General features: G+C 33.8%; 2 protein-coding genes across 7 annotated transcripts in view; both read left to right on the top strand.

The window, feature by feature from the left end:
* dyrk4 (dual-specificity tyrosine-(Y)-phosphorylation regulated kinase 4) overlaps window positions 1-13,528 on the top strand; it is a 49,650-nt gene extending 36,122 nt beyond the window's left edge. For all 6 annotated transcript variants that reach the window (XM_073832051.1, XM_073832050.1, XM_073832047.1 and 3 more), the window contains 9 exons: window positions 274-410; window positions 2,777-2,917; window positions 3,908-4,046; window positions 5,710-5,791; window positions 6,087-6,259; window positions 7,010-7,070; window positions 7,363-7,492; window positions 7,588-7,754; window positions 11,988-13,528. In XM_073832051.1, coding sequence (XP_073688152.1) covers window positions 274-410; window positions 2,777-2,917; window positions 3,908-4,046; window positions 5,710-5,791; window positions 6,087-6,259; window positions 7,010-7,070; window positions 7,363-7,492; window positions 7,588-7,754; window positions 11,988-12,262 — 1,305 coding nt within the window. In that variant the 3' untranslated portion in view covers window positions 12,263-13,528. The remainder of the gene's footprint in view (window positions 1-273; window positions 411-2,776; window positions 2,918-3,907; window positions 4,047-5,709; window positions 5,792-6,086; window positions 6,260-7,009; window positions 7,071-7,362; window positions 7,493-7,587; window positions 7,755-11,987) is intronic.
* Window positions 13,529-15,194: 1,666 nt separating this feature from the next.
* Window positions 15,195-18,212, top strand: part of ndufa9a (NADH:ubiquinone oxidoreductase subunit A9a) — a 5,069-nt gene continuing 2,051 nt past the window's right edge. Inside the window, exons 1-4 of the mRNA XM_073831619.1 lie at window positions 15,195-15,276; window positions 15,952-16,122; window positions 17,714-17,811; window positions 17,913-18,004. Coding sequence (XP_073687720.1) covers window positions 15,222-15,276; window positions 15,952-16,122; window positions 17,714-17,811; window positions 17,913-18,004 — 416 coding nt within the window. The 5' untranslated portion in view covers window positions 15,195-15,221. The remainder of the gene's footprint in view (window positions 15,277-15,951; window positions 16,123-17,713; window positions 17,812-17,912; window positions 18,005-18,212) is intronic.

Below are 18,212 nucleotides of genomic sequence, written 5' to 3'. Positions count from 1 at the left end.
TTCAGAAAGACGTTCCTCAGGATTACTGGGCATTAAGACTGCATGCCTTCTGGCTTGATGATTTTAACAGTCATACAGCAGGCATTTGTAAAACATGTAAACAATGTCACATGTTGGACAGTTCAAATATGTGCCTGAGTTAAGATATAAACAAATGAGGAATATTCATGCATCTCAATATTACCATTGAGAAGTCTGCCACCGCAAAGGAGACGTAAATAATTGTGCTGACCTGTTTGTCAGCTGACTCTGTCCTCTAAATACTCTGTGCAGGTCCTGCATGACCATATAGGCTATCGCTATGAAGTCCTGGAGGTGATTGGGAAAGGATCGTTTGGCCAAGTCTTGAAATGTTTGGATCACAAGACAAATGAGATGGTGGCAATCAAGATCATTCGGAATAAGAAGAGGTAAAATGAACCTCCGGTCCATGTGTTCATTCTCATTCCCATGCATCTTTAGTACAATCGGGGTCAGCGGCCCCTATTGGGTCCGTGGTGGTACTGCAAGGGGATCTGTCAATTATTGTTTGAATTATTTAATGTGAATTAAATAATAATGTAGTATTAAAATGCAATTGATATTAATTTAAAAATAATTACACTTCTTTAATTGAAATAATATTAATAAAGTTAAACTTAAGAGGTTAAACTTTACCTAAATGTTTCACTGTCCCCATTAAAATTAGAAACAGCTATGAAAATATATGCAACATTGAAGATCCCAGCCTTAGTAAAAAAGGCCATCAATAGGTCTTTAATCAGTGCTTAACTGGGTCATAGCTTACACTGGACTTGATGCACTGGAGGGTGTTAAAAGGTGTCTGTTGTGTATCACATTACTTGTCTGGGCAGAACTGATCTAATGCCCTTCAACTGCCGTCGCACCTGCTTTGACTGATGCTTCAACTTTAAACCCTCTCAGAATGCAATGCTCAGTGCTGAATACTGTAAAGCTGCTCTGAATTTGCCTTCAACAGTCTTTTGGGTTTTATACATTGGAGATCAAATTTAGAGAACAGCCTTTAATTTCCTAAATTTCAAGGTCACTGCTTAGTCCTATTTAGTTATTCTAACATGAGTAGAAGGGTAGTTCATTAGCATATTTAATTGTATTCTGAAGCACAGTATAAAAAACCTAAATTAGATATTTGAAAAACACAAACTCCAAAGTTATTAGTGTAAATCTGGCACCTGGTGCTATTTCCTTAATTATATGACAAACCCTATTAAACTGGCAGCATTCCTCCAATTTTCAAGATGTTTTCGAGTTTGCAAAATGGCGGGATGCTCTAAAGTGACTGAAACACTGCGACAGGAGGTTGTTCAGATGAGGGCCTAAGGGATGACCCTTTCAGCCATAGCAAGAGAAGTTGGTCATTCCAAATCTGTGATTTCGCAAATATTGCAGGTTTTCAATGACACTAATTCATTCCAAGTCCTCCAAAAATGCTGGTCATCCATGTAAGACAAATGCACGAGAAGACAGGATAATACAGAGACTTTCAATGGGGAATCGGTTCAACACTGCAGCTGGAATTGCTTGCCAGTTCAGTGCTGAACAGGTTACGGATCTGCCTTGGCAAGTTGGACTGAAAGTGCACTCTGCAGTGACCAAGTCTCTCTTCAGCAGAAAGAATCAAAAGGCAAAGCTCACCTTCGCTGAGGAGCATGTTGTGTGGAGAGAGGAGAACTGGTCCAAAGTGCACTAAAGTTTAATTTATTTGGGTCTGATGGGAAACATTTTGGGGAAGACTGACCCAGAGTGCATAAAGAAGTCAGTAAAAGGTGAAAGAGAAAGTGTCATGGTTTGACAGATGTTTTCTGCAGCAGGAGTTGAGCCTCTTATACTGATACATGGCAGGTGAATGCAAATGTTTATCAAAACCTTCTTCAGCTACATGCGGTTCCTTCCCTGCAAACAAGAAAATGCCCCCGGCACACTGCAAAACGGGTAAAGCAGTTCCTTCAAGCTGAGAACACTGAAATAATGAAATGGATGGGCAAGAGTTCTGATCTAAACCAAATTGAAAATCTCTGGAAAATATTTGGTGACAAAGTTATGGCTAAGAAACCCACTACAGTTACCGAACTATGGAAGAGAATGGAAGAAGATTGGACCAAGATCACAGCAGCACAGTCTGAGAAACAATATGTCCTGTGACCGCAGATGTGCTGAAGTCATTCAAAGCAAGGGCCTCTACATTTCCTACACATTTCTGACAGCGGTAACCCTCTAAAATTTTAGTTGTAATCTTCTTTCGTGCTACAGTGGTTACTGTTTTTCCATTTTGATCACTGTTTTTTCCACAAAAACACACTGTTTTTGTTGAAATGCCTTGAATATTTTGTCAAACATGAAGATCTCAACAAAAGTTCTTCAGAAAAAATCAAGTATTTATAGCTCTCTAATTCTGATCTCCACTGTATAATGGTGCTTAAGCAAGACCTGGATGCATCAATCAATAGTGAGATGTTAGAAAACAAGTGTGAGAACTATCATCTCAGTGAGCTTTTAAGTGGTTTTATGGACATGCAGTAAGGTGAATTTGGTGTTTTTTGACATTTCAATATTAATGAGAAACTTTTAGAAAATGCTTGAAAACACTAGTGTGGAATAATGTAGACATAGCATTAACTTCTAAAATGTTTGCCATAGACTAAACTTTATGGAAACCATATGCAGTTTCAATGTAGAAACACTAATGTTAGGAAAAATGGTAATAATATTTGCAAGTTAATATTAATTGCTAAGTTATTTTTCTTTTGACCTTCAGGTTCCATCATCAGGCTCTTGTAGAGCTGAAAATCCTAGATGCCGTGCGGAGAAGAGACAGAGATAACTGCCACAATGTCATTCACATGAAGGAGTACTTTTACTTTCGCAACCACCTGTGCATCTCCTTCGAGCTGCTGGGGTGAGTGGAAAATACTGGAATCATTTAGATGGACATAATCTATTTTAATTTACACTATTAAACCTGTATAGTAACACGTTAAACACAGCAGTCACGTACTGGACTTAAATAGAATACTTCCCTGTAACTACAGCTTATTATAGACATCTATTTAAACTGAATATAAATCTATTTAACGACCATATTTATGTGTGAAACTGGATATTCCATTTAAAATATGTACAATTAATTAAAATTTTTTAATTAATTACATTTATTTAATAAGTTATTTTTATTAGTCCATTTTGATTTCATGTTGACAAATTATTATTTTTTTTTTTTCAGATCCTCATATTAGTTATGATTCATTAGTTCGATGTCACATTAGTTGTGATTTATCGCCTGGGGTGGTGGTTTGTCCCAACAGTGGCCATATTTAGGTGTGAAGTGAGAGTTTCCCGCTGAAGACCTTTAGGGCTTTGGCTAAAGTGATCAATTAAGACGCTTTGCAGGAAAAGCAGCTTCATCTCTGGCAGCCTGACCTTTAGAGGACATCAGATGCGTCCTGGCCGTCTTCGGTTACGGTCACAGAATCCTTTAGTTAATGCCTTGATTAGGCCCCTATCTCTTTCCTTGCCCACTCATGGTGTGAAGTCTCCGATTACATTAGGCTGTTCACAGCTGCTGTTTTAGGCCTCTCTACTGCCAAAGATAATGACTTTCATGGGTTCCCTCTCAAAGGGCTCTTTAGCATAATGCTTAGCGGTTAACACAGACTAATAGTGAGATTTCGTTTTATGGACGTGCTTAAAGACAGGAGGTTGTTGAGTGACAAAGGATGTGTTTGTACCAAGTTTCAGTGCGAGGTAGTGCCAGAAATGGCTGTGCTGCCCTCTAGAGGCATTTAGATAAATGGCATACTGCCATACATACTTCACAAGGTTTTAGCCTTTAACATCATCCTGGAACATAGATAGATAGATGTTAATTTTACCTCTTGTCTCCATACAGAGCGAACCTCTACGAGCTTATTAAGAAGAACAACTTCCAGGGCTTCAGTCTGGGGTTGATTCGGCGTTTTGCACACGCGCTGCTCAAGTGCCTCCAGATGCTGCACAAAGAGAAGATCATCCACTGTGACCTTAAACCGGTAAACTGAAGTCTTTTAAAGTGTGAAATGAATCATCCCAAAATTAAAAGCTAAATTAAAAAAACTGTGCGAGTTTGATGTTGTCTTAGAACCAAAAAATTAAATGTAATGCACTATATATAGAAAATATAGTGTTTAAATGTTTGGGGTCAGATTTTTTAAAACAAAATTAATACTTTTATTCATCAAGCATGCACTGAATTAATTAAAAGTAACAATGAAGACATATTTATAATGTTGTAAAAGATTTCACTTTCAAATAAATGCTGTTCCTTTGGACTTTCTATTCATCAAAGAACCCTAAAAAAAATCTAAGTTTCTATAAAAATATTAAGCAGCACAGCTGTTTGTTAATATTGATTATAAGAAATGCTTCTTAAACTGCAAATGAGCATATTAGAATGATTTCTGCTTTGACATCAGACGAATAAATTATATTTTAAATAAACTGGTTTAAATTGTAATAATATTTCACGATATAACTGTTGTACTGTATTTTTTGTTCAAATAAATGCAGTGTTGGTGAGCATCCGATCTCTAAGGGTTTTAAAACATTAAAATCTATATTATTATGTAAAACAGCAATTAATTATTAATCACTTTATTAATTAATTACTAATTAAATATTAATTATATATACACTACATTTATATATATATATATATATATATATATATATATATATATATATATATATATATAATACCAGTCAAATGTTCTTGAGTAGTAAGATTTTAATGTTTTTAAAGAATTATATTTATTTCAAAAGCAGTAATATTGTGAAATATTTTTACTATTTAAAATAACTGCTTTCTATTTGAATATATAAAAAAAAATGTTTATTCCTGTGATCAAACCTAAATTTTTAGCCTTATAACTCTATTCTTCAGGGTCACATGGTCCTTTACGAAACATTTTATTATTATTAATTGTTATTAATGTCAATATTTAAAACAGTTGAGTAGATTTTTTCAAGATAATTTAATTAATAAAAGATCCAAAGATCAGCATTTATCTGAAATAGAAAGATTTTATACACTATATCATTTCATAGCTTGGAGTCAGTATAATATTTTTTTTTTGGAAAGAAATGATAGAAATTAATACTTTAATTGAACAAGGATGCTTTAAATTGATCAAAAGTGATGATAAAGACATTTATAATGTTACAAAAGATTTCTATTTTAGAAAAAATATGTTCTTCTGAACCTACTATTCATCACAGAATCCTGAAAAAAAATCTTCTCAGCTGTTTACAACATAATAATGTTTTTGTAGCAGCAAATCAAAATATTAGAATGATTTCTGAAGGATCGTGTGACTGAAGTAATGATGCTAAAAATTCAGCTTTGAAATCACAGGAACAAATTACATTTGAAAATATATTTAAATAGAAAACAGTTATTTGAAAAAGTAAAGTGTTTTTGCCGTACTTTGGACTTTTTTCCTCAAAAAATTTACAATCTACTTTTTGACCATAGAATGAAAGTGGATAAGGGCCAGCCATGGTCACCATTCACTTTCAAAGTTTGAAAAACAGCAGCTTGGACATTCATGTGGATAACTCCTTTAGATGTTTTTAATTGAAATATATAAATGTGTTCACCAGTGAAATGACTAATGTGACAAAACAACTGTAATCCTTTATTTTTTGTCTTGATAGGAGAATATTCTCCTCTCCCAGAAGGGACACGGAAACATCAAAGTGGTTGACTTTGGATCAAGCTGCTATGAGCAACAGAGAGGTAGGCGTCATACATTTATTCTGATTGTGTCATTTACACCATATTCTGCAACTGGTTGATTAGACACCATTGACATAGATTTGAGAAGTATTTTTGCTGTCCTAACGAAGCATGATTTTAGCAGCATTTTATCATTTGCATTTAGCACCATTTCCCCCTTCAATTAAAACTGACCTATGACCCAGCAATTGTGAACCAATTAATTTAGTGCTATCCAATAAGCTAATTCATTCTACTGAAGTGTCATTGTTAAATCCATGTAGCTCTAACAGACCACTTGTATTCTCATCTACAGTGTACACTTACATTCAGAGCCGCTTCTACCGCTCACCAGAGGTGATTCTGGGCCATCCGTACAGCATGGCAATAGACATGTGGAGTCTGGGCTGCATTTTAGCAGAGCTGTACACTGGCTATCCCCTCTTCCCAGGAGAGAGTGAAGTGGAGCAGATCGCCTGTATCATGGAGGTGAGAGACTGTGTTAGCAGTCAAAGAATTATTTCCGTTCATGACTTACTTACTTCTTTGAAACCATGACATTCCAAACTTGTAACACCTTTGTTCATCTTCGGAACACAAATTAAGATATTTTTGATGAAATCTGAGAGCTTTCTCACCCTGCATAGACAGCAACGCAACTGACATGTTCATAGCCTAGAAAGGTAGTAAGGACATCATTAAAATAGTCCATGTGATGTTAGTAGTTCAACCATAACGTTATAAAGCTACTTTTTGTGTGCAAAGAAAACTAAAATAACGACTTTATTCAACAATTTCTTCTCTTCCGTGTCAGTCTTCAATGTCCTTTCAGGAGAGGACTATTTTAACTGTGTCCTCACTACCTTTCCGATGAACGTGTCAGTTGCATTGCTGTCTATGCAGGGTCAGAAAGCTTCATCAAAATATCTTACTTTGTGAAGATGAACGAAGGTCTTATGTTTTTGGAGCGACATGAGGGTGAGTAGTTAATGATAGAAATTTCATTTTTGGGTGAACTATCCCTTTAAAGCTTTAAAATAGATGCAAAAACAGCTAGAAGTGTCATAAAACCCTCACTCAGTTTATTGTTATTGCATGAAAAAGCATAGAATAGAGTCTTTGAAAGTGTCTTTGCATTCTGTGCATAAAAGTCATTTAAATAACTCAGTGTTCTTTAATGATTCTTTCTTTGATAGTTATTTGAAATGCATTGGTTGCTGAAAATGATAATTTTTGCAGATTATGGGACTTCCTCCAAATGACTTTGTTCAAACTGCATCAAGACGGAGGTTATTTTTTGGTAAGATGGCCAAGTACATGATTGCTTACAAATAAAGGTGACACTTTACAACAAGAATCCATTTGTTAACATTAGTTAATGTCGTGGTGTAATTTTGTAATGGCCTGAGGTGACATAAACTTACATAAGCGGTTGTATAACTAACAATGACTAAATGCTATAACAAATAAATCAGTCTTAAACTAATAGGACCTTACTGTAAAGTGTTACCCAAATAGCATTTAAATAAAAATGACTTTGTTCATTCTAATTCATTTTGATTAACAACTTAACATTAAAATGTTCCGATCAGATTCCAAAGGAAACCCGAGGAATATCACCAACAGCAAAGGAAAGAAACGTCGACCCAATTCAAAAGATCTCGCCAGTGTGTTGAAGACCAATGATCCTCAGTTTCTCGATTTCATTCGACGTTGCCTTGTGTATGTATAGTAAAGTAATGATTTGATTTCGTATTTATTATCACCACAACACACATAAACAGACTTTTTTAACCTGTACCGTTGGGTTTTTGTAGGTGGGATCCCACAAAACGGATGACACCCGATGAAGGGATGCAGCATGAGTGGATCACAGAGGGACGTCTCAACAAGCTCCATCCTAAACCTCGGCCTATTCGGAAAGACATAGACAACAATTATGAATTCACTTACCGCAAATCAACTTTAAACAGGACAAGCAAGGGTCAGAACATGTTCTTGTAGAATAATGATTGCCATGGAAGGCCTTTTACACCACTAAATAAAAAATAAAAAAGGTATCTCACAATTCTGACTTTTCTCGCAAATGCGAGTTTACATCTGGCAATTTTGACTTTTTTTCTTAGAATTGTGTTACACAAACTCACAATTCTGAGAAATTCCATTCTCAGAATTTTGAGATATAAACACGCAATTGTGAGCTATAAAGTCAAAGTTGCGAGATATAAACTCACAATTCAGACTTTTTTCCCTCAGAATAGCGGGATATAAACACGCAATTGCGAGAAATAAAGTCATAAATGCGAGATTCAAACGTTTTTCTCGCAAATTCTGACTTTTTCCTCGCAACTGTGAGTTTTATATAATGAATTTCTGAGAAAAAAAAGTCAGTATTGCGAGTTAAAGTCTCACAATTCCGACTTTTTTCTTGCAATTCTGAATTTTTTCTCGCAGTTGTGAGTTTATATCATGCAATTCTGAAAAAAGTCAGAATGGCAAGAAATAAACTCAGAATGGCTAGATTTAAAACTTTTTTCTCACAAATGCTAATTTGTATCTCGCAATTCCAATTTTTTCTCTCACAATTCTTTTTTCTAGCAAGTGTGAGTTTATATCATGCAATTTTGAGTAAAAAAGTCAGTATTGCGAGTTTATGTCACAATTCTGTCTTATTTACTCTCAATTCTAAATTTTTTTTTTCCAAAATTGAGTTTATATCATGCACTTCCGACTCTTTTTCTTGCTATTGTAAGTTTATATCTCGCAATTCCAACTTTTTTCTTGCAATTCTGACTTTTTTCTTGCAATTCTTAGTTTGTATCATGCAATTCTGAGAAAAAAGTTAATATTGCAAGTTTATATCTCGCAATTCTGACTTTTTTCTCAAAATTGTGACTTTTTTCACGCAATTCTGACTTTTTCCTCGCAATTCTGACATTTTTGCACAGAATTATGAGTTTATATCTCGCAGTTCAGAATGTTTCTTGCAATTGTGAGTTTATATCTCACAATTCCAACTTTTTTCTCGCAATTCTGACTTTTTTCTTGCAATTCTTAGTTTATATCATGCAATTCTGAGAAAAAAAGTCAATATTGCAAGTTTTTATCCCGCAATTCCGACTTTTTTCTTGCAATTCTGACTTTTTTCTCGCAATTGTGATTTTATATCACACAATTCTGAAAAAAAGTCAGTATTATGAGTTTATATCTTGCAATTTCGACTCTTTCCTCGCAGTTCCGACTTTTTTCTCACAATTCTGATTTTTTTCTCAGAATTATGAGTTTATATCTCGCAGTTCTGACTTTTTTCTCACAATTCTGACTTTTTTTTTTAAATCAGAATTATGAGTTTATATCTCGCTATTCCGACTTTTTTCTCACAATTCTGAGAAAAAAAGTCAATATTGCAAGTTTATATCTTGCAATTCTGACTTTTTTCTCAGAATTGTGACTTTTTTCTCGCAGTTATGAGTTTATATCTTGCAACTTCGACGTTTTCCTCGCAATTCTGACTTTTTTTCTCAGAATTATGAGTTTATATCTTGCAGTTCAGAATGGTTCTTGCAATTGTGAGTTTATATCTCACAATTCCAACTTTTTTCTCGCAATTCTGACTTTTTTCTTGCAATTCTTAGTTTATATCATGCAATTCTGAGCAAAAAAGTCAATATTGCAAGTTTTTATCCCGCTATTCCGACTTTTTTCTCACAATTCTGAGAAAAAAAGTAAATATTGCAAGTTTATATCTTGCAATTCTGACTTTTTTCTCAGAATTGTGACTTTTTTCTCGCAGTTATGAGTTTATATCTTGCAACTTCGACGTTTTCCTCGCAATTCTGACTTTTTTTCTCAGAATTATGAGTTTATATCTTGCAGTTCAGAATGGTTCTTGCAATTGTGAGTTTATATCTCACAATTCCAACTTTTTTCTCGCAATTCTGACTTTTTTCTTGCAATTCTTAGTTTATATCATGCAATTCTGAGCAAAAAAGTCAATATTGCAAGTTTTTATCCCGCAGTTCTGACTTTTTTCTCACAATTCTGACTTTTTTTTTTATCAGAATTATGAGTTTATATCTCGCTATTCCGACTTTTTTCTCACAATTCTGAGAAAAAAAGTAAATATTGCAAGTTTATATCTTGCAATTCTGACTTTTTTCTCAGAATTGTGACTTTTTTCTCGCAGTTATGAGTTTATATCTTGCAACTTCGACGTTTTCCTCGCAATTCTGACTTTTTTTCTCAGAATTATGAGTTTATATCTTGCAGTTCAGAATGGTTCTTGCAATTGTGAGTTTATATCTCACAATTCCAACTTTTTTCTCGCAATTCTGACTTTTTTCTTGCAATTCTTAGTTTATATCATGCAATTCTGAGCAAAAAAGTCAATATTGCAAGTTTTTATCCCGCAATTCCGACTTTTTTCTTGCAATTCTGACTTTTTTCTCGCAATTGTGATTTTATATCACACAATTCTGAAAAAAAGTCAGAATTATGAGTTTATATCTTGCAATTTCGACTCTTTCCTCGCAGTTCCGACTTTTTTCTCACAATTCTGATTTTTTTCTCAGAATTATGAGTTTATATCTCGCAGTTCTGACTTTTTTCTCACAATTCTGACTTTTTTTTTTATCAGAATTATGAGTTTATATCTCGCTATTCCGACTTTTTTCTCGCAATTCTGACTTTTTTCTTGCAATTCTTAGTTTATATCATGCAATTCTGAGCAAAAAACGTCAATATTGCAAGTTTTTATCCCGCAATTCCGACTTTTTTCTTGCAATTCTGACTTTTTTCTCGCAATTGTGATTTTATATCACACAATTCTGAAAAAAAGTCAGAATTATGAGTTTATATCTTGCAATTTCGACTCTTTCCTCGCAGTTCCGACTTTTTTCTCACAATTCTGATTTTTTTCTCAGAATTATGAGTTTATATCTCGCAGTTCTGACTTTTTTCTCACAATTCTGACTTTTTTTTAATCAGAATTATGAGTTTATATCTCGCTATTCCGACTTTTTTCTCGCAATTCTGACTTTTTTCTTGCAATTCTTAGTTTATATCATGCAATTCTGAGCAAAAAAGTCAATATTGCAAGTTTTTATCCCGCAATTCTGACTTTTTTCTTGCAATTCTGACTTTTTTCTCGCAATTGTGATTTTATATCACACAATTCTGAAAAAAAGTCAGAATTATGAGTTTATATCTTGCAATTTCGACTCTTTCCTCGCAGTTCTGACTTTTTTCTCACAATTCTGACTTTTTTTTAATCAGAATTATGAGTTTATATCTCGCTATTCCGACTTTTTTCTCACAATTCTGAGAAAAAAAGTCAATATTGCAAGTTTATATCTCGCAATTCTGACTTTTTTCTCAGAATTGTGAGTTTTTTCTCGCAGTTATGAGTTTATATCTTGCAACTTTGACGTTTTCCTCGCAATTCTGACTTTTTTTCTCAGAATTATGAGTTTATATCTTGCAGTTCAGAATGGTTCTTGCAATTGTGAGTTTATATCTCACAATTCCAACTTTTTCTCGCAATTCTGACTTTTTTCTTGCAATTCTGACTTTTTTCTTGCAATTCTTAGTTTATATCATGCAATTCTGAGAACAAATGTCAATATTGCAAGTTTATATCTCACAATTCCAACTTTTTTCTCGCAATTCTGACTTTTTTCTCGCAACTGTGATTTTATATCACACAATTCTGAAAAAAAGTCAGAATTATGAGTTTATATCTTGCAATTTCGACTCTTTCCTCACAATTCTGACTTTTTTTCTCAGAATTATGATTTTTTTTATCTCGCAATTCAGAATTTTTCTTGCAATTGTGAGTTTATGTCTCACAATTCTGAGAAAAAAGTCAGAATTGTGAGAAGGAAACTCGAAATTGCAAGGTAAAAATGTCGTGAGATAAAAGAAGTGAGATAAAGTTGCAATTAATTTTTTTTATTTTTATACAGTGGTGGAAACAGCTTCAATAGATTGCTTATAACTACTGACAATGATATACAAGTCATGCTTTAAAAATGTGAATGTCTTAAATTTATGAATTTTTAATTAATAATTCTGAAATAAAATTAAATAAAATGTTATATAATTATGTTATGTAAATATCCTTGCATCAAATTAAATATTTTATTAATATTACATTTCATGTAACATTTTATTATATTATGCAAAATATAATTTCTATCTTTTATCTTTCTTATGACAGCTGATAAATCTGTTTCTGATGACAAACTTAAAAGGGTCAGTGAAACTTCAAGCAAAGGAGGCAAGACGGCATCAGAAGAGCGTCTGCGTCCTATAGGAGCATCAGCCGAGGAAGACAACAATGAGGATTCAGGCAAAAGTGTGAGCAAAGAAAGCAAGTCAGACACAAGTGGAGAGCGGTCCGTTCAGATCATCATTAAACCTCAGACAGGCTCAGGCTCGAGCACTGATTCTTCAGAAGGACAGGAGCCTCAGTTTCTCCCTCCTATTGTATAACACCCCAAAGATATGAACGAGTAATGTTTTTATAGCGTTTGGTTTATACTTCAGCCGCTTGGTCTGGACTTACCTATTGTGCGGCTTAGACCGTTTGACTTGTTGTATGACAAAAAGTACAAAAAGTCAAACTAATTATTTATTTTTTTAGCAGTTTCTTAATCATGGTCTGTAAAGTTGCAGTCACACTAGAGTTTGTAATAATGAATAAGTCACAAAGTAAAATAACCTCTATTTATAGTCTAGTGTGACCACATCTTCACTCTCCAGTCTTAAGGAATTAGTTTAGTGGTCAAAGAGCTGTAGTCTGTGTTTTGACTATTAAAACGATTTATTGATTTCTAAGTAAAGTTAATAATTCGGTATCATTTTGGTGCTTGTGATGTATTTTGAAAGGATTCTTACTATGAGATTGTTTGTAACACTGGCATATTTTGCAGAGCATCATGCTGTGTGCATGTGTATTGGGTCTAGTGTGCTTTTTCATTTTTCTTTTCAAAGCATCAAAGCTTTTAGAAATGTCATTAATAGAGCTCAAGGTAAACTTGAGTAGCAAAGCTGCTTCATTGTGCAATATTACTGCATGGATTAACAGTGTTTATGTGTTTTCTTGTCATTTGCCAGATTTTTTTTAATTGTTTCTATGAGTTAGTAAGCTGTCGGTGCAATAATTACTGAGCCAAAGAGATTTATCATATACGTTTTTGTGAAACACATCCTCAGACTAAATCTGACGGAAAGCACACTAGATCATCAAAATGTGCAAGATACTTGCGTGATTGTATTGATGATGACTGATAATGTTGTTGATGATTATGGTTATGATTATTATGATCTAGATTTAGAGGGAAGCTCAAGAATGTTGCCGTTTAAAGTAAAGTTAGTGGATCATTGTATGCTCATACAGAATTAAACTACAACCTTTTATGGATTGTAATAGTATATTTTCCTGTATATAGCTTTCTTAAGGTAATACATTGCACCCTGTGTGGATGCCATCAAGTCATTGTAAACATTAGACAAGGTTTTACTTGTTCTTATATTGTTTATCTGTTGTAACTGAAAAAGAGATTTTTATTACCACATGCTATCTCTCTCCCGTTTTGTTTTCTTGACAGTTTTGTTTATGGGGTTTTAGAAAGAAAGTTTTAGATCAAGGGTGTTAGATAGTGCCTTTCAGTATTAGAATGAAATCATTTAAATTGTCTCCTGAATAATGTCTGTAATATACTGTCATACCTATGACAATAAAGATGTAATACTGTACTGAATGTGATTTTATTTTTATTTTTTTTAATGCAACACTTGGTCTGGACTTGACTTATTTATTCAATATTCACTACCCGTCAAACCTTTTTGTATTCCTGTGATTTCAAAGCTCAGATTTGCTGCTCAAAAACATTTATTATTATTATTATGTTGAAAACAGCTGAGTAGAATTTTTTCAGGTTTCTTTGATGAATAGAAAGTTCAGAAGAACAGCATTTATCTGAAATAGAAATATTTTGTTACATTACAAATGTCTTTATCATCACTTTTGATCAATACAAAGCATCCTTGCTAAGTAGTATTCATTTTTATAATTTCTTTCTTAAAAAAACATTATACTGAAGTTTTTGAATGGTATAGTGTTTAATGTTACAAAAGCTTTTCATTTCAGATAAATGCTGTCATTGGATCTTTCTATTAAAGAATTCTGTAAAAAATGTACTTAACTGTTTTAAATATTGAATAATAATAAAAAAATGTTTCTTGAAAAGCAAATCAGAATATTAGAATTATTTCTGAAAGATCAAGTGACACTGAAGACTGGAGTAATAATGCTGAAAATTTAGCTTTGATAAAAAGGAATAAATTGCATTTTTAAATATATATTTAAATAGAAAGCAGTTATTTTAAATAGTAAACATATTTCACAATATTACTGCTTTTGCTGTATTTTGGATCAAATAAATGCAGGTTTGGTGAGCAGAAGAGAATTTACAAAACATTTACAATTTTACTGTTCAAAAACTTTTGACTGGTAGTTTGATTTATTAAGCCCAAAATGGAATTTATCCCCCGGTTTCACAGACAAGGCTTAAGACTAGTCCTAGACTAAAATGTAAGTCTGAGCTGTTTCAGCTGAAAGAAACTTGCACTGACTGATCTTAAAATATGTCAGATTTTTTGTTTTGTCTCAAGATGCACAACAGTAATGTTTTTACCTAAGGAATATTTCTAAAAACTACATAAATGTCCTAATTGAACAATGGCCTAATCCTGGCTTAACCTAAACCCTGTCTGTGAAACCGGGCCTAAATGTTTATCAGTTGGATTTTTATTAATTACTACAATATAGAAATTCTGGTACATGTAATATTTAGACTCTTTTAGTTATTATAATATCATATAGTGATATACAGTGATTTTTGGAACTGAACTTAGTTATTATAATATATACAATATATTATAATATATTCTTCAAAAATATAGTGCTTTTTGGAACTGAAAAGTTGCCCTAACTGATAAACAAGCAATAACATGGAGAATATGTTGTGTATTTGTGCTTGTTGCTTAGTTTAGCTTAGTTTTCTCTCACATGTGGAGAATTATCTTCATTACAGTTATGTGTTATAGACAAGGCAGTTATACTGCGTTGGTTTAGTACAAAACAACTAGTACATATTTTATGTCGCTTTTATAGGTTTACATCTCATGTAAACAACTCGTAATGATAGTACAAAATGTGGGGAAAATCCTTTATATCGGCTACCGTCCGAACCGACGCTTTCAGTTTTCTTTTTCAACATATTTTTAGCTTTGTTTTTGCTTCTTCGAAGTACTTAACGTTATACAAGAAAAAAAAAACTTTTTCTATAATTTCTTACCGTACCATTCCCTCAACTTCAGCTTTCGCGTTTTTCGGTTTGCGTTTGACCCTGCTAAGCTTCCGTCCTCCGTGCTGACGGCCAGAATCATGGCGGCTGTCACCCTGATTTGCCGTCCTGCGGGTGTCCTTCCCAAGCTTTCAGGTGAGTTCATAGTTTGATTACTTTACCATACAAACAGTGTGACTGTAAAAAAAACACTATCATGGCTGGGAATGTTAACAGGACGAATGATAAAGCGATTGGATGATGTTTAACCGGAGTCGTTGTCTTGTGTTTTGTGACCCCGGCTAAAGACATCAGGCCTCATTTGTGCACTAGTACAGTTGCAATATATTACAGTTGTTAGAAATATACTACTTTGTATTTTTTTAAATTATAAACATGGGCGGTTTGATTGTAGAACTTTAGTTTTATCATTTTCAACGTAATGCAGTCATTGTATGCTGTGTGCGGTGCAGCATAACACTGTCAAAACATACCTAGAGAGTATTTATAGACATCACAAGCGCACATAAGATACCTAAAATGCTACTTTTATCATTTCCTTTATACCTTCTGCAACCTTTAACATGCAATATTTTTATGCTAAATATTGTTATTCTGAAAGTCGTCCTGCCCTTTTCCACAGTTAACCCTGCAAAGCCTGACAAATGAAATGATGGCCCGAATTTAGAAATTCATTTACCAGATATTACACAGTTGGCTTTATAGGGTTAAGACACTGTTTAGTCAATGTACTTAAATTATTTTAATATTTTAATTAAGACATACTTGATATATTTTTGTTTTTACATGGTTTGTTTCTTCTGTCATCAGGCACCTGTTCTCCAGTGTTGCTGGCAGCTGGTCCTGTGACGGTTCAGCACAGGAAGATCCATCATGCCGTGGTGCCCAAAGGAAAAGGAGGCCGCTCGTCCTCCAGTGGAGTAGCTGCGACAGTTTTCGGAGGCACTGGCTTCCTGGGGAGATATGTTGTTAACCGACTCGGTGAGCCAAAATATCATCCATTGAAGTCAAAAGTTGACATACACCTTGTAGAATCTGCAAAATATTAATTATACCAAAATTAGAGGGTCCCACAAATTCTTGGGTTTTTCAGCATTTTTGTGTGTTTAAACCCTTTCCAACAATGACTGTATGATCTTGAGATCTATCTTTTCACACTGAGGACAACTGAGGGACTCATATGCAACTATTACAAAAGGTTCAAATGCTCCAGAAGGAAAAACGATGCATTAAGAGCCTTTTTGAACTTGAGATTAGGATAAATTTAACTTATTTTGTCCTCTGGGAAACATGTAACCTTCTGTAATAGTTGCATATGAGTCCCTCAGTTGTCCTTAGTCTGAAAAGATGTATCTAAAAAACATACAGTCATTGTTGGAAAGGGTTCAACTACACAAAAAATGCTGAAAAACCAAAGAATTTGTAGGACCTGAAGGATTTTTCTGAAGAGCAGCGGGCAGTTTAACTGTTCAGGACAAACAAGGGACTTATGAACAACTATCACTAAACAAAAAAAGAAAAAAGCTGTGGATCATTCAGGTAACAACACAATATTAAGAATCAAGTGTTATTATTAGGGCCGGGACTTTAACGCGTTAATTTAGATTAATTAATTACACAAAAATAACGCGTTAAAATTTTTTAACGCATTTTAATCGCAATACGTTTTGCACCGCGGAACGTTTCTCACTAGATGAGATTCGGCGGACCGATTATACTGGAGCACAAACTAGCGTTCAGACAAGCCAAAGACGTCCGTCCTAAATAGTATTGTATGTCCCAAATCGTAGTATGTTTAAAAAGTATTCCAAAGATTCCCGGATGGTCTACTACTTAACGATCAATGCACACTCTTAACTGCTTATATTGCCCGCAACACACTGCGCCGTGAACGAGGATTCGATTAGAACTACAAACACGCATAAAAAGTGTTAAAAAACTACAAACATGGAGGATTTACGCGACCAACGGACAGGTAGAGAAAGGGCTTTGAGTGATAAATAATCAGTGTGTAACCTGATAAAAACTATTTTTTAAATGTTATCCGCGTTATATTCCATGTGCAGCAACATTTATAATGATAGGTTTGGTCATTAAAGTTTAAATGCATAATTAAGCAAACACAAGAGCAGAGTTCTCGGAATGAAAGACTCGTTAAAGAACGTGCCTCTTGCTACACTTTTAATGGCAATATTGTACTGGTCTGTTGGACTTGGTTGAACAAAAATAAACAATATTTTGTTGCTTAAGCTTATGTATTCAGTCATTATTCAATGGTATACTAAAAATCCATGTAAAAATCTTAATTCTCACTGTTCTCAGGTCAAATATTTACATGCGATTAAAATGCGATTAATTTCGATTAATTAATTACAAAGCCTCTAATTAATTAGATTAAAATTTTTAATCGAGTCCCGGCCCTAGTTATTATATTAGATTATTTTTTCTGTGGACTAAATGCAAATGTCTCTAGATGTAAGTTCAGTACTAAATAAACAATAACATGCATTTTGTATAATCCCTCTTATTTTGCTGTTTCATTGGTTTGTAAAATTGTACGGGTTTGTTCTAGGACGTATGGGCTCCCAGGTTGTGATTCCTCACCGATGTGACCAGTACGATCTCATGTACCTCAGACCTATGGGCGATCTGGGCCAGATCATCTTTACGGTAAATGGACTCACCAGCATTTGTGTTATATACAGAGAAAGAGTTACCTTTTTAATGGAAAGATTTTTTCTTTTCTAAAAATGTTTTTGATGCTTTTGCAGGAATGGGATGCAAGGGATAAGGAATCGATCAAAAGAGCGATCTCTCACTCCAACGTAGTGATCAATCTTGTGGGAAGAGAGTGGGAGACCAGGTACTAGAAAATAGAGCTGCACGATTTGGGGCGGAAAAAGCTAATTAAAAATGGCAATGTGATTGTGATTTTAAAAATAGATTTTTAACAAATTTCATGTTTGCTGTGCTTGTTTGTAGGACTGCAAATTCTAGCCAACATATATCAATAATACCATGCAATAATAAATTACATTTTTTAAAATCTAAAAAAAAAAAAAAAAAATATA

This window comes from Garra rufa, chromosome 25 (genome assembly GCF_049309525.1).
Source record: "Garra rufa chromosome 25, GarRuf1.0, whole genome shotgun sequence".
Classification (NCBI taxonomy): Eukaryota; Metazoa; Chordata; class Actinopteri; order Cypriniformes; family Cyprinidae; genus Garra; species Garra rufa.
The sequence above is the reverse complement of the archived record's forward strand: the minus strand, read 5'-3'. Positions and strand labels throughout refer to the sequence as shown.